The 17,105-nt window shown below is 45.9% G+C and overlaps 1 protein-coding gene across 11 annotated transcripts in view; it reads right to left on the bottom strand.

Annotated features, from left to right (window-relative positions):
* Positions 1-17,105, bottom strand: part of inpp4ab (inositol polyphosphate-4-phosphatase type I Ab) — a 37,630-nt gene that overhangs the window by 7,752 nt on the left and 12,773 nt on the right. For 5 of the 11 annotated variants that reach the window (XR_004162666.2, XM_031558207.2, XM_031558208.2 and 2 more), the window contains 21 exons: positions 16,890-16,934; positions 15,523-15,641; positions 14,378-14,494; positions 14,016-14,095; positions 13,702-13,813; positions 13,341-13,431; positions 12,485-12,632; positions 12,098-12,228; positions 11,666-11,770; positions 10,611-10,719; positions 9,844-9,861; positions 7,250-7,436; positions 6,103-6,318; positions 5,274-5,640; positions 3,251-3,283; positions 2,788-2,960; positions 1,923-2,046; positions 1,362-1,629; positions 894-991; positions 669-781; positions 226-380 (listed from right to left, as the gene is read on the bottom strand). Coding sequence is in view for 10 of the 11 variants with exons in the window: in XM_031558207.2 (XP_031414067.1) it covers positions 226-380; positions 669-781; positions 894-991; positions 1,362-1,629; positions 1,923-2,046; positions 2,788-2,960; positions 3,251-3,283; positions 5,274-5,640; positions 6,103-6,318; positions 7,250-7,436; positions 9,844-9,861; positions 10,611-10,719; positions 11,666-11,770; positions 12,098-12,228; positions 12,485-12,632; positions 13,341-13,431; positions 13,702-13,813; positions 14,016-14,095; positions 14,378-14,494; positions 15,523-15,641; positions 16,890-16,934 (2,809 nt within the window). In the remaining variant the exon portion in view is untranslated. The remainder of the gene's footprint in view (positions 1-225; positions 381-668; positions 782-893; positions 992-1,361; positions 1,630-1,922; positions 2,047-2,787; positions 2,961-3,250; positions 3,284-5,273; positions 5,641-6,102; positions 6,319-7,249; positions 7,437-9,843; positions 9,862-10,610; positions 10,720-11,665; positions 11,771-12,097; positions 12,229-12,484; positions 12,633-13,340; positions 13,432-13,701; positions 13,814-14,015; positions 14,096-14,377; positions 14,495-15,522; positions 15,642-16,889; positions 16,935-17,105) is intronic. The other 6 variants (XM_042702825.1, XM_042702826.1, XM_031558210.2 and 3 more) reach the window with 6 other exon arrangements.

Here is a 17,105-nt window from a genome sequence, read left to right as displayed (position 1 = left end):
GTCAACAGCAGTACATTCTTTAGAACTGGCAAATCTTCAAAGACATGTATTACTCCTAATATATACATCTCCCATTGGTCCAGCAGGTGCTCTTAATGGGTCTACATGAGCTTTGTTTACTAAACTAGTGGTTTGGTGGGGAACATTGGGTTACCAGATGCACAGTCCTCCTGCAGTTTGCACTTTCTCCAACACTTCCTTCAAGCAGAGGTGTGGAAGTCTTACCTGCGCATGCAGTCCAGGGCCTGCGTGAAGACCTGCGGGGCCATGCCGTGCTCGTGCTGCAGGATCAGGCACTGCTCCAGCGTCACCGACATGGCCGTGCGGTCCTTGGCACTCTTGCAGCTGGTGAAGCGCACACCGTTCAGCCGCCGGCAGATCTTATGGGGAGTGAGGGACAGGACGAGAAAGGGTTACACTTGGGGCTGACTGTGTGTTCCCATAAATAAGTATTAAGGGACAAATACGTGAACACTGAATGATACACCTTGGTTTTAGAGGAGAGAATGTGGTGGTTTGGCCAAGAATGGGTGATTCTCCACTAGACTCCATTAGTCTGTCTGATGCCACTGGACACGTATTGTATCCCCCCTACCACTGGCATGACAGCCTGTCCTTTGAGATCTAACAGTGCAGTGCAGTGGGATGTTTCCTCAGGCCCTGCCTACCTCTGCTGCCTGCCACAGGATGTCCACGTTCTTGTTCTTCCTGGCGTGCACGTTCTGCCCGAGGAAGCGCAGCAGCTCGGGGAGACACGTCTGGCTCCGGGAACGGGGTAAACCTACGGGAACCAGAGAGTTGATGGCCACTGATACAGACTTAGAGAACAGAATTCAGTCTGTGTGGACGAGATTCAGTGATTCTACATGATGAAGCGCTACTCTGTGACTCACAGTCCTCTGGTAAGACTTCTTTGAACTGCTCGTGGTAAGAGTTGAGGCGAGCCAGGCTCTCCAGGTTTATGATCTCCTGCAGTGATGTGTCTCCAAACCTAGAAACAAAAAAGCCACGATAAGTGAAGGCAGAGGAGCTCATCTACAGCATGTCAAAGTATGTAGTATTATACTGTATCTCTCCATGATTCACAATACATCTATCACAGAGAGAGATAATGCCCAGATAATGTCCATAACACACAGCTCAGCTTTGGCTCAACACCCAACACCCAACACCCAACACACAACACCCAACACACAACACACAACACTCAACACTCAACACTCAACACTCAACACTCAACACACAACACTCAACACACAACACACAACACTCAACACCAACCCTAACTCAACACGCAACACACAACACCCAACACCCAACACCCAACACCCAACACCCAACACCCAACACCCAACACTCACTTCTCGGCCAGTGTCTGCTGCTCATTGATGCCGACGTTAAACAGCACTGGCTGGACCCTTAGCAGCATCCCATTTTGGATCTCGCGCGGCAGTGCATCGAATAAGGTCCCTGGCAACGGGATGCGGACGTTGAAGCCGTCACGGTTGCCTGTGATGACGGGCAGCATGTCGGGGGCTGAGCCGGAGCTGGCCTGTGTGACCTTGAAGGTCACATTCCGCAGGTCGTTGACGCCAACGCTCATGTCCTCCAGCATGGAAAGCTCCTCTCCTGAGACACACAACATGGATAACGCACACAGTAAGATCCATCTTAACCTACTAGACATGATGGTGCGAGTGTGTATGACCTCATGTATGTATGGTGTGTGTATGGCCTTATGTATGTATGAAGTGTGTGGAAGAAGAAGTGTGTATGGTGTGTGTATGGCCTCATGTATGTATGGTGTGTGTATGGCCTTATGTATGCATGGTGTGTGTAAGAACAAGTGTGTATGGCCTCATGTATGTATGGTGTGTGTATGGCCTCATGTATGTATGGTGTGTGGAAGAACAAGTGCTTACCGTAGGTGCTGAGGAGACTCTCAAACTGAGCTAGAAGGCCGATGGTGTAGAGCTGCCTCAGAAACCCATCGTCACGGAGACAGTTCCTCAGCTTGATGATGAACCCACAGATTAGTGCAGTGAGCTACAGAGAGAGAAAGAGAAAGAGAAAGAAAAAGAGGAACACGTGATGCATACATTACACTACACACTATCAGTATAGGAAGTCCAAAAGGATATTAACCCAAATCTTCAGTCACAGTGCTTATTTCAGTATTTGACATGTGTGATTCAGTATTTGACATGTGTGTGATTCAGTATTCGACATGTGTGATTCAGTATTCGACATGTGTGATTCAGTATTTGACATGTGTGATTCAGTATTTGACATGTGTGATTCAGTATTTGACATGTGTGATTCAGTATTCGACATGTGTGATTCAGTATTCGACATGTGTGATTCAGTATTCGACATGTGTGATTCAGTATTCGACATGTGTGATTCAGTATGACATGTGTGATTCAGTATTTGACATGTGTGATTCAGTATTCGACATGCGTGATTCAGTATTCGACATGTGTGATTCAGTATTTGACATGTGTGATTCAGTATTTGACATGTGTGATTCAGTATTCGACATGTGTGATTCAGTATTTGACATGTGTGATTCAGTATTCGACATGCGTGATTCAGTATTCGACATGTGTGATTCAGTATTCGACATGTGTGATTCAGTATTCGACATGTGTGATTCAGTATTCGACATGTGTGATTAGACTGAATGTGTATTCCACTACATGTACACAGAAGGGTGCGAGTAAAAGGCCCTGATGGGATTGTTCTCCTGTGTTGTGTGTCTGTGTGCACATGAGTGAGTGAGCATACCGTCTGGCAGAAGACCACATCCCTGCGGTACTGCAGGCTCAGGTCCAGTGCAATGGTGGGGGCGCTGTCCTGCATCAGCAGGAACACCATGGACTTCTTGGCCTTGTCACTCATCATGGCCACACACTCCATCAGTGTAGTCAACAGTGGGTATAGAGCCTCACTCCACTCACCTGACACACACACACACACACACACACACACACACACACACACACACACACACACACACACACACCCACACACACACACAAGGAATGTGGTTTTCCAGAAAGTCTCTCCAACATAAAATGTATTACTTTATTGGGCACAGACTTTATCTAATGTCTTTAAATAATTGATCACTCTCTTATTTACTTTACAAACATACACAGAAGAATGACAAAGAATGGAGGATCTGGTGACATTTAGCCAAAGCACTGCGGCCAAAGAGACAGAAGCGGGGAGGGGGGAGCACTCTTACCTGCGGAGGCCTCCTCGCCTGCTGGACTGCCATCTAGAGGGGTGGAGGTGCATCATGCATGGTTAAGACACGCCACACAAACAACATGGCAACACAAAGAGCACAGCTGAGCCTGGCCAGTAGGCCACACAGGAGAGCCAATAACGCAAAAGGCTTGGCCCAAGAGCAGTCAAACCCCTCCAATAAACACACAAAACTGCACTCAATACCTAAACACACGGATTAAAACAAGGCCCAGTGGAAGAAAAGCAAAGGCAAAAATACCCCAAATCAATTCTATTCGTACAAATCTCAACCAAAAGATAAAAACTGAACATACCCAGCATTATCCACCAAAATAAATGAAACTATAAATAAATCCTGAAACTGTAAATAATTTTATGATCATTTTAAATAACATGGCCTTCCTTGTGCCTCATCAAACCTGAGCGTCCTTCTCCAGGCTATATAGAAGCACTTATGGCTTTTGGATGGACAGCCACACTAACCAGTTGCTTTTGGATGGACAGCCACACTAACCAGTTGCTTTTGGATGGACAGCCACACTAACCAGTTGCTTTTGGATGGACAGCCACACTAACCAGTTGCTTTTGGATGGACAGCCACACTAACCAGTTGCTTTTGGATGGACAGCCACACTAACCAGTTGCTTTTGGATGGACATCCACACTAACCAGTTTCTGAGAGGGCAGTAGTGAGAATCCTCTCAGCACAGAACCACCGTTTTCAGATCTCCTTTCGCTGACCCTCACTGACCTCTGACATCCGAGCTCCTGGTGCTTAGCAACACTGCGCCTCAGAGAGCTAGCGCACGCAATCCCTCCACTGCACTGAGGCAAAACCACTGAGCCAAAATCAATACATAGTCCACCCAGGGAAATGCACGGCTGGCTTGTCAAACAGCGGATGTATGGCTGATACAGCACATGCTTGCCGGCAGGCCAACAACAAAACTGACTTGGACACTGAAACTGAGATAAGACAGGTGATGAAGCTGATGCAAGACCTCAGTAAAGACAACAGTCTAGAGGACGCACAGAGACTACAGAAGCTGACCCAAGACCTGTGAAGACAACAGTCTAGAGGACGCACAGAGACTACAGAAGCTGCTACACATGAGAACGAGCACATGTAGTGAAGCCCTGCTATGGAGGACTACATACACAGTAGAGATTCACATTGCACTGAAACACACACACACACATATCATGAGGAATGAACACCATTTCATGATACTTATCATATGATCAAACAATGTAATTATTCCATATTTAACCAATTATGTTTAATACTGAGAGGAAACAATCATCATTTGTCGTATTTTGACAATATTACAGAGCTAACAGGATGTTAAAATGTCAGAGCATGTAAATGACACGTCTTGAGTCAATGAACGTCTCAGATGTGCCGATGTTCCAATCTGACGTGTTTCATGCAAAGAGGAACATGAGTGGAGTAGAGAGAGGGGGGGCTCACACACAGGAAAGATCAAAACGCATATAGACCCTTGAACATCTCAAAGCAAGGACATGCTAAACTAGAGAGGAGAGAAAGAGAGAGAAAGAGAGAGCAAGGGTGGAGGAGGGAGGGAGGGGGGGGGGGGGGAGTGAGGGATGGGATCAGACAGAGAGTGCAGAGAATACTGATGATCAGAGGGCTGATGCACTATAATCTACCTGAACCCTACTTGCACTCCCTATGGTCATGCACCTGAAGCTGAGAAGGAGCTCAACATCACAACCAAATTCTGAACAGCCTGAAAACTCATTATGTGAACAGCTATTTGTGCTGACGTAGCTTTTATCGCTTTTCAAATGTTTGACATGCTACACCGTATGCTTTTTAATAGGGTTTTTTGGTATACAAGAGGTAGTGCTTAGCTGATAATAGCAGTAGAAACAACTTAATGCTAATCAAGGAAGAAGGCATGTTGTGGAGACAAATGCTGCCATAGAACTGTAAAATAAATGAACAAATGAACAAAAATGTTCAGAAAACATAAAATAATAGTGAAAAAACCTACAGTTAGTAGAGTTTCTATTAGAGCCCGCTTGGCATGCAACAGGGAGGGCAGGCAGTGAGGATGAGAATGATGACGACGATGATGGCGATGATGGCGATGAAAGTGATGATGGTGTTGACTGCTGCACATGCTGTGAGGAGGGTAACGACGAAGAGGATGGTGACAGGTGGGAGGAAGAGTCCTCGGTGGAGAAGGGGTTTATCCAGAAGACTCGCGTCCTCTCGTTACCTTTCTTGGGGGTGGCATGCTGCTCGTTGTGCACCATGTCCTCACTGCTGTCACTGTGCAGACGCTCCCTCTGGAGCAGCTTGTCCACGCGCTGGATTATACACTCCAGACTCTTATCCACATTCAACCACACCTTCTCCTGGACACACACACACACACACACACACACACACGGATTATACACTCCAGACTCTTATCCACATTCAACCACACCTTCTCCTGGACACACACACACACACACACACACACACACATGGATTATACACTCCAGACTCTTATCCACATTCAACTACACCTTCTCCTGGACACACACACACACACACACACACACACACACACGGATTATACACTCCAGACTCTTATCCACATTCAACCACACCTTCTCCTGGACACACACACACACACACACACACACACACACACATGGATTATACACTCCAGACTCTTATCCACATTCAACCACACCTTCTCCTGGACACACACACACACACACACACACACACACACACACACACATGGATTATACACTCCAGACTCTTATCCACATTCAACCACACCTTCAGAGGCCATTTCTGGCTGTGGGTGATGTTGCCCTCCTTACCCACTCCTCCTCATGCCAGTCCACATGCAGTGAGGTCCGACTGTTGCTGCCGCTCCACTTGGCCAGCAGAGTGTCCTGGTCGTTGCGCAGCACCACCTGCTCCGCGTCGGCAGAGGGCGACACCTTGGAGGCGATGTACTCCGGCCGTGCCGCATTCAGGGCCTGGATGGCCGAGGCCAGCAGCTTACAGTCACACACCATCACCAGCTGCCGCGTCTGCGGAAGACAGTCATCGTCCCCTTCTGTTTAATATCCAGCCCAGAAGCCCAGCTATGCTACACCACTCCTTTTCCAGAAATGTCAGACGGTTACATGGCCACATACAGAGGAATGCAAAGAATGAAAAGATAGGAACCCAGCGATTCTGTTCAGCATTAGGGTGATCTATTCTAAAGGACACAGTTCAATACGTGAGCAGAAGTGTAGCGCCAAGGAAGACCTATCAATTATCCCCTCAGGAAATCAATATGGCTCTTCCAACCACCCATATGATCAATACTCCACTGGGTGCAGAGAAATAAAAGTCAGCTTCAATAAAATGAAGGCTAGGAGAGGGAACGGCTCTAAGGATGTTAGAAGCAGCAGCCCAGTATGCACGGTGCATAATAACTCACTGTTGAGGCTCGACATCAGCTTCAGTCCATTCAATTCTGATATTGAGAAAGATCCCCAGACTACTCACATTAAAATAAACTCACTTTAAACTGATGAGGCTAATTAAAGGGCGAGTCTGAGTTTTTTTTAAAGTCATTTGGTATGGAAAAATGAAATAAACAAGCCAGCCTTGGAAATGAGAAATGTACCTTCACTGATTCCAGTTAGATATATGAATCCCCCTCTGCACACATAGACTACGCCACTGAAGGGCCCTGATAACTAAAAACAATGGCACTTGCAAGAAATGACAAAACATAAACGATATGGTTCCTCGGCCAAGATGCTTCAAATTTGTCACAACAACTCTGGGCCCCAGACAAAACCACCTATGACCTCACATCCTATTGATAGAATTCTGAAAGTAAACTGCAACTTATTTTCAGATTTGACCACCTAACTCAGAAAACTACCAGTAACTCTCTGACCGCAAGCGTTATATGTTCAGCCACAGTCGTCCCATCCATGGCTGTCTGCAGGCCAGCAGGCTCACCTTGTCGGCCAGGATGGCGAGAGTCCTCTCCAGGCCGTTGGAGGAGCGTTCCTTAGCAGCGCGGGACAGGCGCTCAGTGTAGTAGCTGACCTGCGTCTTCAGGGTGTTGATGTGAGCGATGATCTCTTTGGCACGGACGATGTCCTGAGGGATGTAGACTATGGACTGCGAGCTGGACAGTGAGCTGCTGCAGGGAGCCAGAGAGAAACTGGCGTTAAAGGGTTAATAGAAACACACAAACGCACACTCCAATATTCACACCTATAACCACACCAGCTCACACACTCAAGTTCGCTCGCACACAAAAATACAAACCACAGACTTTTAAGGCCAGCACCCACCAGGTGCATAACATGGCTATCAAAAATGAGTTTCGCACTCATCAATGCACTTATCAATGAACTCATCAATGCCCACTTGCAGTGCCTAACAGTCATCAGCATGCATCAGCTTATCAGTTGATCCCATCATTGCATCTGCACCGTTGTAAGCTTGAGGATTGATTTCCAGTGAACTACTTAATAATAACTTGAGAGACCAATGTCACATTCCTACACACCTTTAAGTTGATTAAATATATTATTAAATCCATGGCTGTTATTACATACAAAATAGCAGTTATTTTAAAACAAACAAACAAAAGAAAAAATAACACATTACAATACAAAATTACGACATTACACTACAAAGCCGTACACTATTTAGGCTGACTGCATGCAACAGCCCTTTCTGTAAATCTATTTCTGTGAGAGATCCTCCAGTAACCCTACTCAGCATGTTCCTCCCCCACCTGACATCACCACTGACGGTTGGTACTGAGAAGCTCACATAGAGACACTGCACTTCACCAAGAGTGGGTGTTGGCCTTTCATGTGGTACACCAATGTGCAATATGCACACCGTCCATGCACACACACACACACACACACACACACACACACACACACACAATACTACACACATGTACACAAACACACACTCTCTTTCTCAGTTAACATAGCTCTCTGTCTTGCAGCACACACCCAAACACACAGTAGCACAAACAGATGTATCCACACACTCTCTCTGTCTCACACCCCCACACACAAACACACACGCGCAGACAGACAGACAGCGCTGGATGGTGTTAGTGTTGCAGTGAACACAGGAATACTCTCTGTGAGCGGGCGGTATGTTTACATAACTCCCTATGCCGTTTGACATCAACAGCATCCCTCCTCCAGGCTATTCCCACTCCCACATCGAGCCCACAGCGAGGAGGCCCGTGGCCCTGCACCCAACACAACATGACTCACAGGTATGCCTAAGCCCTGCACACTCCTCTTTAACCTCGTGACTCAATGCGGCAGCTCTGAAGTTGATTAGAAATGCTATCCCAATGTGCAGACATTGTATGCATGCATATATATAAGTTTGTGTGTGTGTGTGTGTGTGTGTGCGTGCGTGCGAGTATGTGTGTGTGTGTGTGTGCGTGCGTGTGAGTATGTGTGTGTGTGTGTGTGTGTGAGTATGTGTGTGTGTGTGTGAGTATGTGTGTGTGCATGTGAGTATGTGTGTGTGTGTGTGTGTGTGTGAGTATGTGTGTGTGTGTGTGTGTGTGTGTGAGTATGTGTGTGTGTGTGTGTGTGAGTATGTGTGTGTGTGTGTGTGTGTGTGTGTGTGTGTGTGTGTGTGTGTATGTGTCATGTCATGTGTTTGTGTAAGAAGTATCAGTCAGACTACTTCTGGCCCCTGTCCAGCCTCCAGGACTAAACTCCAGTCCTTGTCTCCTATTAAGCACTGTGAGTGAGCACTGATGATCTGGACTTAGCCCTGAAGGATGACGACAATATGGCAACAAGCCACACTGCCTTTTCACTTCTTCTTTTTCCTTCTAGCTCCAGATTGGGAGATCCCCACTGAAATCAGCAGATGTGGTGTGCGAGGGAGAGAGTGTGGCTGAAACTGGCTCTGGGACCAACACACAGATGGGGATGCAGGACAGACACACAGTGGTAGTCGTGAGACTGTAACTATTTCACTCAGCACTGCCGACAAATCACAGAGTTGAAATCAATCCACAACACGTGCGGTTAACCCAGGGCTGAAAGAACAGACCTGTTTCTAATGAGACAGGAAAACAAGTAGAGAAACGAGTGCACAGTGTGGAGCACAGAGACACTGATTCTTCCACAAAATGATGTGAAAAAGTCCATAAACACAACAGTGTGATTGAATGCACACGTGTAAACATACAGTACCAGTCAAAAGTTTGGACACACCTTTCATTTTTTGGAGAAGTGTTTTCTTTACTTTTATTATTTTCTACATTGTAGATTTATACTGAAGACATTTAAACTACGAAAGAACACATATGGAATGATGTACTAAACAAAACAAGTAGAAAAATAATAAAAGTAAAGAAAAAACTTGAGAAGGTGTGTCCAAACTTTTGACTGGTACTGTAGACATTTACAGACACAGACATATACATGGACAAGCAGCTTGTATGTGACAGGTAGAATCAGATGAGGATGGCAAGACCCTGTCATGCAGACAGAAAGAGTGGGGAAAGAAAGAACCAAAGAAAAGCATTCGGGTACAAATGAACTCACCATTCCTCCTCATAAATGCTGACCAGAAAACAAAAATCAACATTTCAAAAGCCAGAAAAAAACAATAATGCACCTTAAATAATCAATGAATAAATAGTTCATAAAAATATGATGCACTTAAGCCACTAAGTACAGCCCACAGCCGCATGTAAGCACTGAACGGATGATAAGCCTTGGATTAAGAAATGAAACAAATAAAAACATGCATAACCACAATGCTGATTGGCATTGCTCCTGCATTTCTGGTGACAGAGCTGGCAAATAACATGGAGTGTGACTGTGTACGATGTTGAACGATTACACGCTCTTTTGGCAGACATAAGCTAAATAGTGCCATCATTGAAACAGCATTGCACTCAAAGTTTGACTGTCCACATGATAACCAGTGTATTGACACACACACCACTTAAATTGCTAGCAGGCCCACAACTCCACAGAAAGACTGGAACTAACATCCTATGCCTAAACCGATGCTAAATGACTTAAGATGCTAAAGGACTTAAGTCTAGCAAACTTTAAAAACAGCATGTCACACACACTAAGCTTCACACTGTATGGAGCTATGGCGACGACAGCCAGCAAGCACTGTATAAGCACGTGTGTCATGTCATGTCAAGTCACAGCTGGATCTGAGGTCAGATTCCATGATTTGAACAGCATAATTACAGCTGAAAGAACATGGGGGATGCAGATCCTGGATCAGCTGTTAGAGGCAAACAGGAGCTGCAGAGCCAGGCTGACATATGCAGGCTTCCAGTGACACTCACATTTTCTTGGCCTCCTCAAACTTCTGGATGAGTTTCCTCAGGCCGCTGTTCTTAAAGCCCTGGCAGTGGGCTGCGGGGGCGCCAATCGTCACCACATCATACGTATGGTCTGGGGGGAAAAGAGTTTAGTGTCGGTTTAGATGAGCAGAGAGAGAGAGAGAGAGAGAGGTAGAGAGGTAGAGAGACGGAGAGAGAGAGACAGAGAGAGAGAGAGAGGGAGAGAGAAAGAGAGGGAGAGCGAGAGAGAGAGAGAGAGGGAGAGAGAAAGAGAGGGAGAGCGAGAGAGAGAGGGAGAGCGAGAGAGAGAGGGAGAGAGAGGGAGATGGGGAGAAGGAGAGAGAGAGAGGGAGAGAGAAAGAGAGGGAAAGCGAGAGAGAGAGCGAGAGAGAGAGGGAGAGAGAGATGGGGAGAAGGAGAGAGAGAGAGAGAGAGAGAGAGAGGGAGAGAGGGAGAGGGAGAGGGAGAGAGAGATGGGGAGAAGGGAGAGAGAGTGAGACACGCACCTACAGACATGCATGGCCTAATATAGGTCATTGTTTCATGAGGGGAGTTGGGACAAGGAGGGGAGCGCTGAGCAAAAGCCCTAATATGGATCTCAGAGCCCAGTGGCTCTCTGCCAGAAACACTGTTTCCACCTTTTACAGGGTCAGGGAGAGAAGACTACATAGAACTGTTCAGCCTGCAGCAATGTGTCACACACACACACACACACACACACACACACACACACACACACAGAGAGAGAGAGAGAGAGGGTGTATATGCGTGGAAGACAGATTGTCCACCTAAACCCCTATTTATACCCTGTTCTTAGTAAAGGTTAGGAGATGAAGGGCAGAGTAGGAGGAGTTTTCACCATCACTCACATGAGCCCATCATTTCAATCTAGGTCAGGAGGGTGGACCTCGCATAAGCAGAAGTGCAGAGAGATGGTGAGAGATAAATGGAGGATATAATAAGCAACAGACAGAGACAGACCGTCAGAGAGAGAGAGAGAGAGAGAGCGAGAGAGAGAGAGAGAGAGAGAGAGAGAGAGAGAGAGAGTGAAATCTTACCAAAGCCAGACTCATCCTGCACTCTCATTCGCTGCACATGGAGGTTCGTGGGCATAAACTCCAGCTTCCTCTCTGCTTTAAGGTTGCTGGCCTTGAATGAGGGACCTGGAAGACACACCCACAGGTGAGGGGTGGGGATATGTGTGAATGACAGCACACTGAGAACCTTTGAATCACTCCAGAGGTTACAACTCTTTCCTGGGACGGAGCAAGGCTCTCAGTGGCTTGTTCTGCCAGCGTCCAGTGCACTTTGCCAATACGGACATTGTTCAGTGTCCTAGGAGCTTGTTAGCTGGTATTCAGAAACAGGTTCGCGGCCATTGAGCTGTGGACAAGCCGTCACAGAGATAGCTGAATTCTTCTATGATTGGTGTTCAACACTCTCTTGAGAAGAGGGTAAGTTACATTAGTTGTAGGTTGGCTGCTCCTTACCTTTGTAGTTGTGTAAGTTGTTGAGAGTGTCTTGGTAGGTCAGGATGATGGTCTGATATTGAGTGACTATCTGCCTCCGAAGGCTCTCCCAGCACGGAGACAGCTCCCCTAATTCTTCAAGCTCACACACTCTGAGGACAGATACAGACAAAGGCTCATAAAGCTGTTACTGTATTCTTATGGGCCTCATGAAAGAAAATCATGTTGATTTCTACAAGTCTAGCAAATCAAACACAGTAACAGATGCAGTGTTTGCAGAGGTGCAGTATTTAAATTCATACTTTGTCAAACCCAATGCATAACATCCAGCCTCTTACAGAGAACCTTCTCTGTCTCTGGAGGTAATATAGGACGCCACAGGTGTGCAGACGAGGGCTAGACTCTCACCTGGAAGTGTCCTCTTCCAGCAGGAGTTTGACGAACTGGCGCGGGACGTTCAGAGACAGAACGCTCTCGGCCATCTGCTCCAGGATGCGCAGGTGGTTGCCGTCCGTGGTGGGGAAGCGGTACATACGGGACATGGTGCCTCCAAACGCTGAGCGGAGACATCACATGACCAGAGACATCACGTGACCAGAGACATCACATGACCAGAGACATCACGTGAACAGAGACATCACATGACCAGAGACATCACATGACCAGAGACATCACATAACCAGAGACACCACATGCGCATGTCAACATCTTGGGATTGGTGACATGCCCTTGTCAAATATCTCATCTACTTAAGTACTGATCAAAGTCATAGATTAGTCATAGATTAATAATAGATTATACAGTACATGGTTATAACTTGGTATATGCCCGGTGTTTTTCATAGAAAAGCATTCGAATGACCGCCACTCCAGCTTCAGCTAATACATCCTGAGAACATGTCACAATGACCCAACAGGATCACCTAGTGAGGCAAGATCATCTAAAAGTGGCATTGTGTTGAGCAGATGTAGAGCATTACATTATGTGGGTGGCATCTCTCATTTCTCATTTCTCATTTCTCATGCATAGTTGATAGCGACAGCCATTGCCTGTGAACCTAGAGTGCTTGTGAACATAATTCAGTCCACTCAAGTGCACTGAAGAGAAGGGTGTAGCAGTGGGCAGGCAAGAAGAGAGAAGGGCGGGGGGTGTGGTGGTTTGGCTGGAGAGATTTCAAAACTGTGAATTTCCTCCAACACCACTGCCCCCAACTCTACTTTCCCAACAAGAAAAAGCGAACAGGAGTGTTCTTTGAACCCTTTACCTGATCGTAGGAATATGTCTTTGCACAATGATGCATACTTGGCTCTGACTCCCAAAGACTCTGTCAAGCTCTCATCCACAGGGAGAACCGTCTATGGCAACATAAAGAAAACACACAAATCCACATGAACACATATTACTTCTTTACATCTTTAACTCATAACAGTGTTCTGTGTCCTGTAATAAGGAGAACACCTCTCCTTACCTTTCTTTAGTATTGAAGACATGAACTTATACTGTATATATTTCACTAATCTACTGGTGTCAGAAGTGGGATTAGGTGAACAATGATTAAAAGCTTTCTGGTGAAAGCACAGCATGATTTCCTCCATTATAGTTCACTTGACTATGGGGAAGCTCACCCTGCCATTTATGGTGTCTGGTAAACGTGAGACTGGATTCCTCTGATCCCGTCGCTCCTCCATCTGCCAGGCGATGAGGGTGATGTTGCCCACGCACACGTTCTCTGCTGACCTGGGAACAGGCAGGGCATCACTGACACAGTCCATAATTAAAATGAATCAAATGTCATCTGAATCAAAGCTGAATCATCGGGAAAACAACTTCACAGAGAACACACAGTTCTCCCAAAGAATATATGTTAGACATTATGCATTTAAATCCATAAATGAGAGGCTCAGCTTCTGGGAGAGTAAGAGATCAGTTTTTTTTTTACCTTAGCGTCAAGTGTAATCTGTGGTCCTTATCCTGTAGGAGTTCTTTAACAGCAAACAGAGCTGAGCCCAATAAATACATCTGAGGCAGGAGAGACACAGGAGGAGAGGGAGGAGGGTGAAAAACAAGTTATTAAATAGTTAGCATGAATGCTAGCCCTGACACTGAAACAGATAACTTTTCAGTTGACAATTTGTTTTCAGTTGTATTGTAAACAGCTGCTGTGGAGAATTGTGCAGAATGTTTCAGGTAATAAAAACTCATTATGACACATTTATAGCATGGTTCAGTGCGCTTAGAGTTTGTTGATCTGCATTCCAGAACTGTCACTATCCGTCATGGACTAAGATGAGGGATTCTCACCGTGCCCTGAGAACGGTCCTTCACGTCATACACAGACAGCTTCAGCTGGGTTTGCTGAGTGATGTGGGAGTCTTGGAAGAAGGCAATACTGCTCAAGAAGATGGGGTTACTGGTGCCCTGTGCAGAAAGGCAGAGACGGAAAAGGAGGGTACGGTGAGCAACACTGTTAATCAAAGAAAGCTGTCTTATGAGTCAATTGGGTATAAAGGTAAACCTAAGTCATTGTCTAAAGACAAATGTAACAAGTTAGTCTATCTCTTAGAGAGACAATATGCAAAAATGTTGTCACTTTTTGAAGCATGTTTATAAACAACTAGTACTGGTGTCAAATATAGATACAGAAGGACAGATAAACACACTTGTCGTTCCAATTAGCTGTCGAGGCTATGCACTATTAGAGACATGATAAGGAAGGAGAAAAATGACTGAGGGAAAAATGACTGTGGGAGGCAGCGGAAGATGACGGAACTGTAACTGGAAGTCCTGCCCTGTATTATGAAGAGCCCATTAGGAAATAGCATTGTCAGGAAAGGCATTAATGATGTTGTGTCTCAACTGAATGCTCTGTTTATTTCCATCGTTACTATAGCAATAGCCGCACAGTGAATTTTGGTGCATGTGCAATAAGCAAATCAAGCTAAAAAATAAAGTATTTATTTAACCTTATTGTAGTGATGACTAAAACACTGTTTATGCCGTTTATGTGAGATTTAAACAGTGATTCCAGCTATGTACTTTTAAGGTCTATTTGACCATTCTATAGTAGTTATGAGTCTCTCCCCTCTTAATTTAGATAGGAGCCTGATCTTGTTTGCCCACAATAGCTGCTCGGGGGCGTTGGCAGGATGGCTGCCAAGTCCCTAAACTTGCCCATAAGGACTTTGGAACTGTAGTCTGGGTCAGACCACCCAGAAATAATAAAAAAAAAAGCTTTTACAGCAAGACATTACCAACTATATCGCCAAAAGACGCAAGTTAGCGTCCTGTGCTGTTGTTGGCGTTTGTGAAGTTTTTGTATGCTTTTTCAGTACGATTGTTAGTTTCCGACCAAAACTCCTCACTGCTGCTTGAACTAGGAGGTAGTGAGTTGTGGTGAGAGAGCTGGAAGCATATTCAGAGGAGTAAGGTTAGCAGTATGATCTCACCTCGATGATCTCGGTCTGAGCGTGTTTGGTCCAGAAGACCTGAGGCGGTGTGGTGCAGCTCACAGCCACAAAGGTGTTGGGCTTGCGGTCGAGAGATGGTGTGATGAGCTCACTGCAGGCTATAACACACACACACACACACACACACACACACACACACACACAGACACACACAGACACACACAGACACACACAGACACACACACACACACACACACGCACACACACGCACACACACAGACACACACACAGACAAACATAGTGAGGAAATGTGACACTTGGCCTACACCACTTCCTTTCATTAAGTACAAATAATTAGCATGTAAAGTGACCTTTCTAAAATGAAACAACTGACATATGTATGGTTTCTGACTGAGGTGCATAAAAAATGTTTTGCCATTATTGGCTTTTCATTCCGACCAACGTTTAAAACACTTTCAAAGACGAGTCAAGAGTCTTGTTTAAAAAACATTCATCACTTAGCTCATACCATTTAATAACACTGTGTTGTCAGAACTGCAGAATGACATCTTCTGAAACATGGAACATGCTTACAGAGCCCTAATGAATCTAACTGCTTCAACTAAACACCAGGTGTTCTAACAGATGGACGTAAATCAGCATGATGTCAGAGAGAGGGTCCCATGCTTCTAGATTTACTATTTTATTTTCCCATCTGTTCTCTCTCTTTCACTTACTGGCAAACTTCAAAAGTATTCACCAATCCCCCAATGTTCATAGCACAGGCTGGTCAGAGAGTGTTCACCAATCCCCCAATGTTCACTAGCACAGGCTGGTCAGAGAGTGTTCACCAATCCCCCAATGTTCACTAGCACAGGCTGGTTAGATAGTGCCCAATGTTCACTAGCACAGGCTGGTCAGAGAGTGTTCACCAATCCCCCAATGTTCACTAGCACAGGCTGGTCAGAGAGTGTTCACCAATCCCCCAATGTTCACTAGCACAGGCTGGTTAGAGAGTGCCCAATGTTCACTAGCACAGGCTGGTCAGAGAGTGCCCAATGTTCACTAGCACAGGCTGGTCAGAGAGTGTTCACCAATCCCCCAATGTTCACTAGCACAGGCTGGTCAGAGTGCCCCGGGCTACCATGTGCCTTCTCAGAAACACGAGGAGCCAACCACTGCTCCTTTTAACCAGACTGCAGCAAACATCCAGAGGGAGCTGAGACCCATGCTGTTAGCCTGCCTGTGATGGCCTGCTGTGTGTCCTGGAGGCCCAGCAGGAGTGGCTGCTGCATGGCAACACATCCCTCCAGTGGGTCCAGTACTGCAGCTCCCAAAGGCCATGGGTGGTGGTTGTATGCACTGTGACATGTTTGCGCACAACACCCTATAGAAAACAAACTCACCAAGACTGAACTCCAGCACAGGTTCGTCTGGGTCCAAGCCATTTCCTAAAAAAGACCAAAAAACAAGGTGCCATTCAGTTTCAGTCTGCAACAACATGCTGTGGAAGACGGTTAGTAACAATGAATTCACCTGGAGAACATGAGGAACAGAAAACGTATGTGGGTGATAGATGTGTAACAAATGGTGAGCATAAAAAAAAAGAAAAAAAAATGGCA

Source organism: Clupea harengus, chromosome 21, assembly GCF_900700415.2.
Source record: "Clupea harengus chromosome 21, Ch_v2.0.2, whole genome shotgun sequence".
In the NCBI taxonomy this organism is placed as follows: Eukaryota; Metazoa; Chordata; class Actinopteri; order Clupeiformes; family Clupeidae; genus Clupea; species Clupea harengus.
This window is presented reverse-complemented; position numbering and strand designations above follow the sequence as displayed.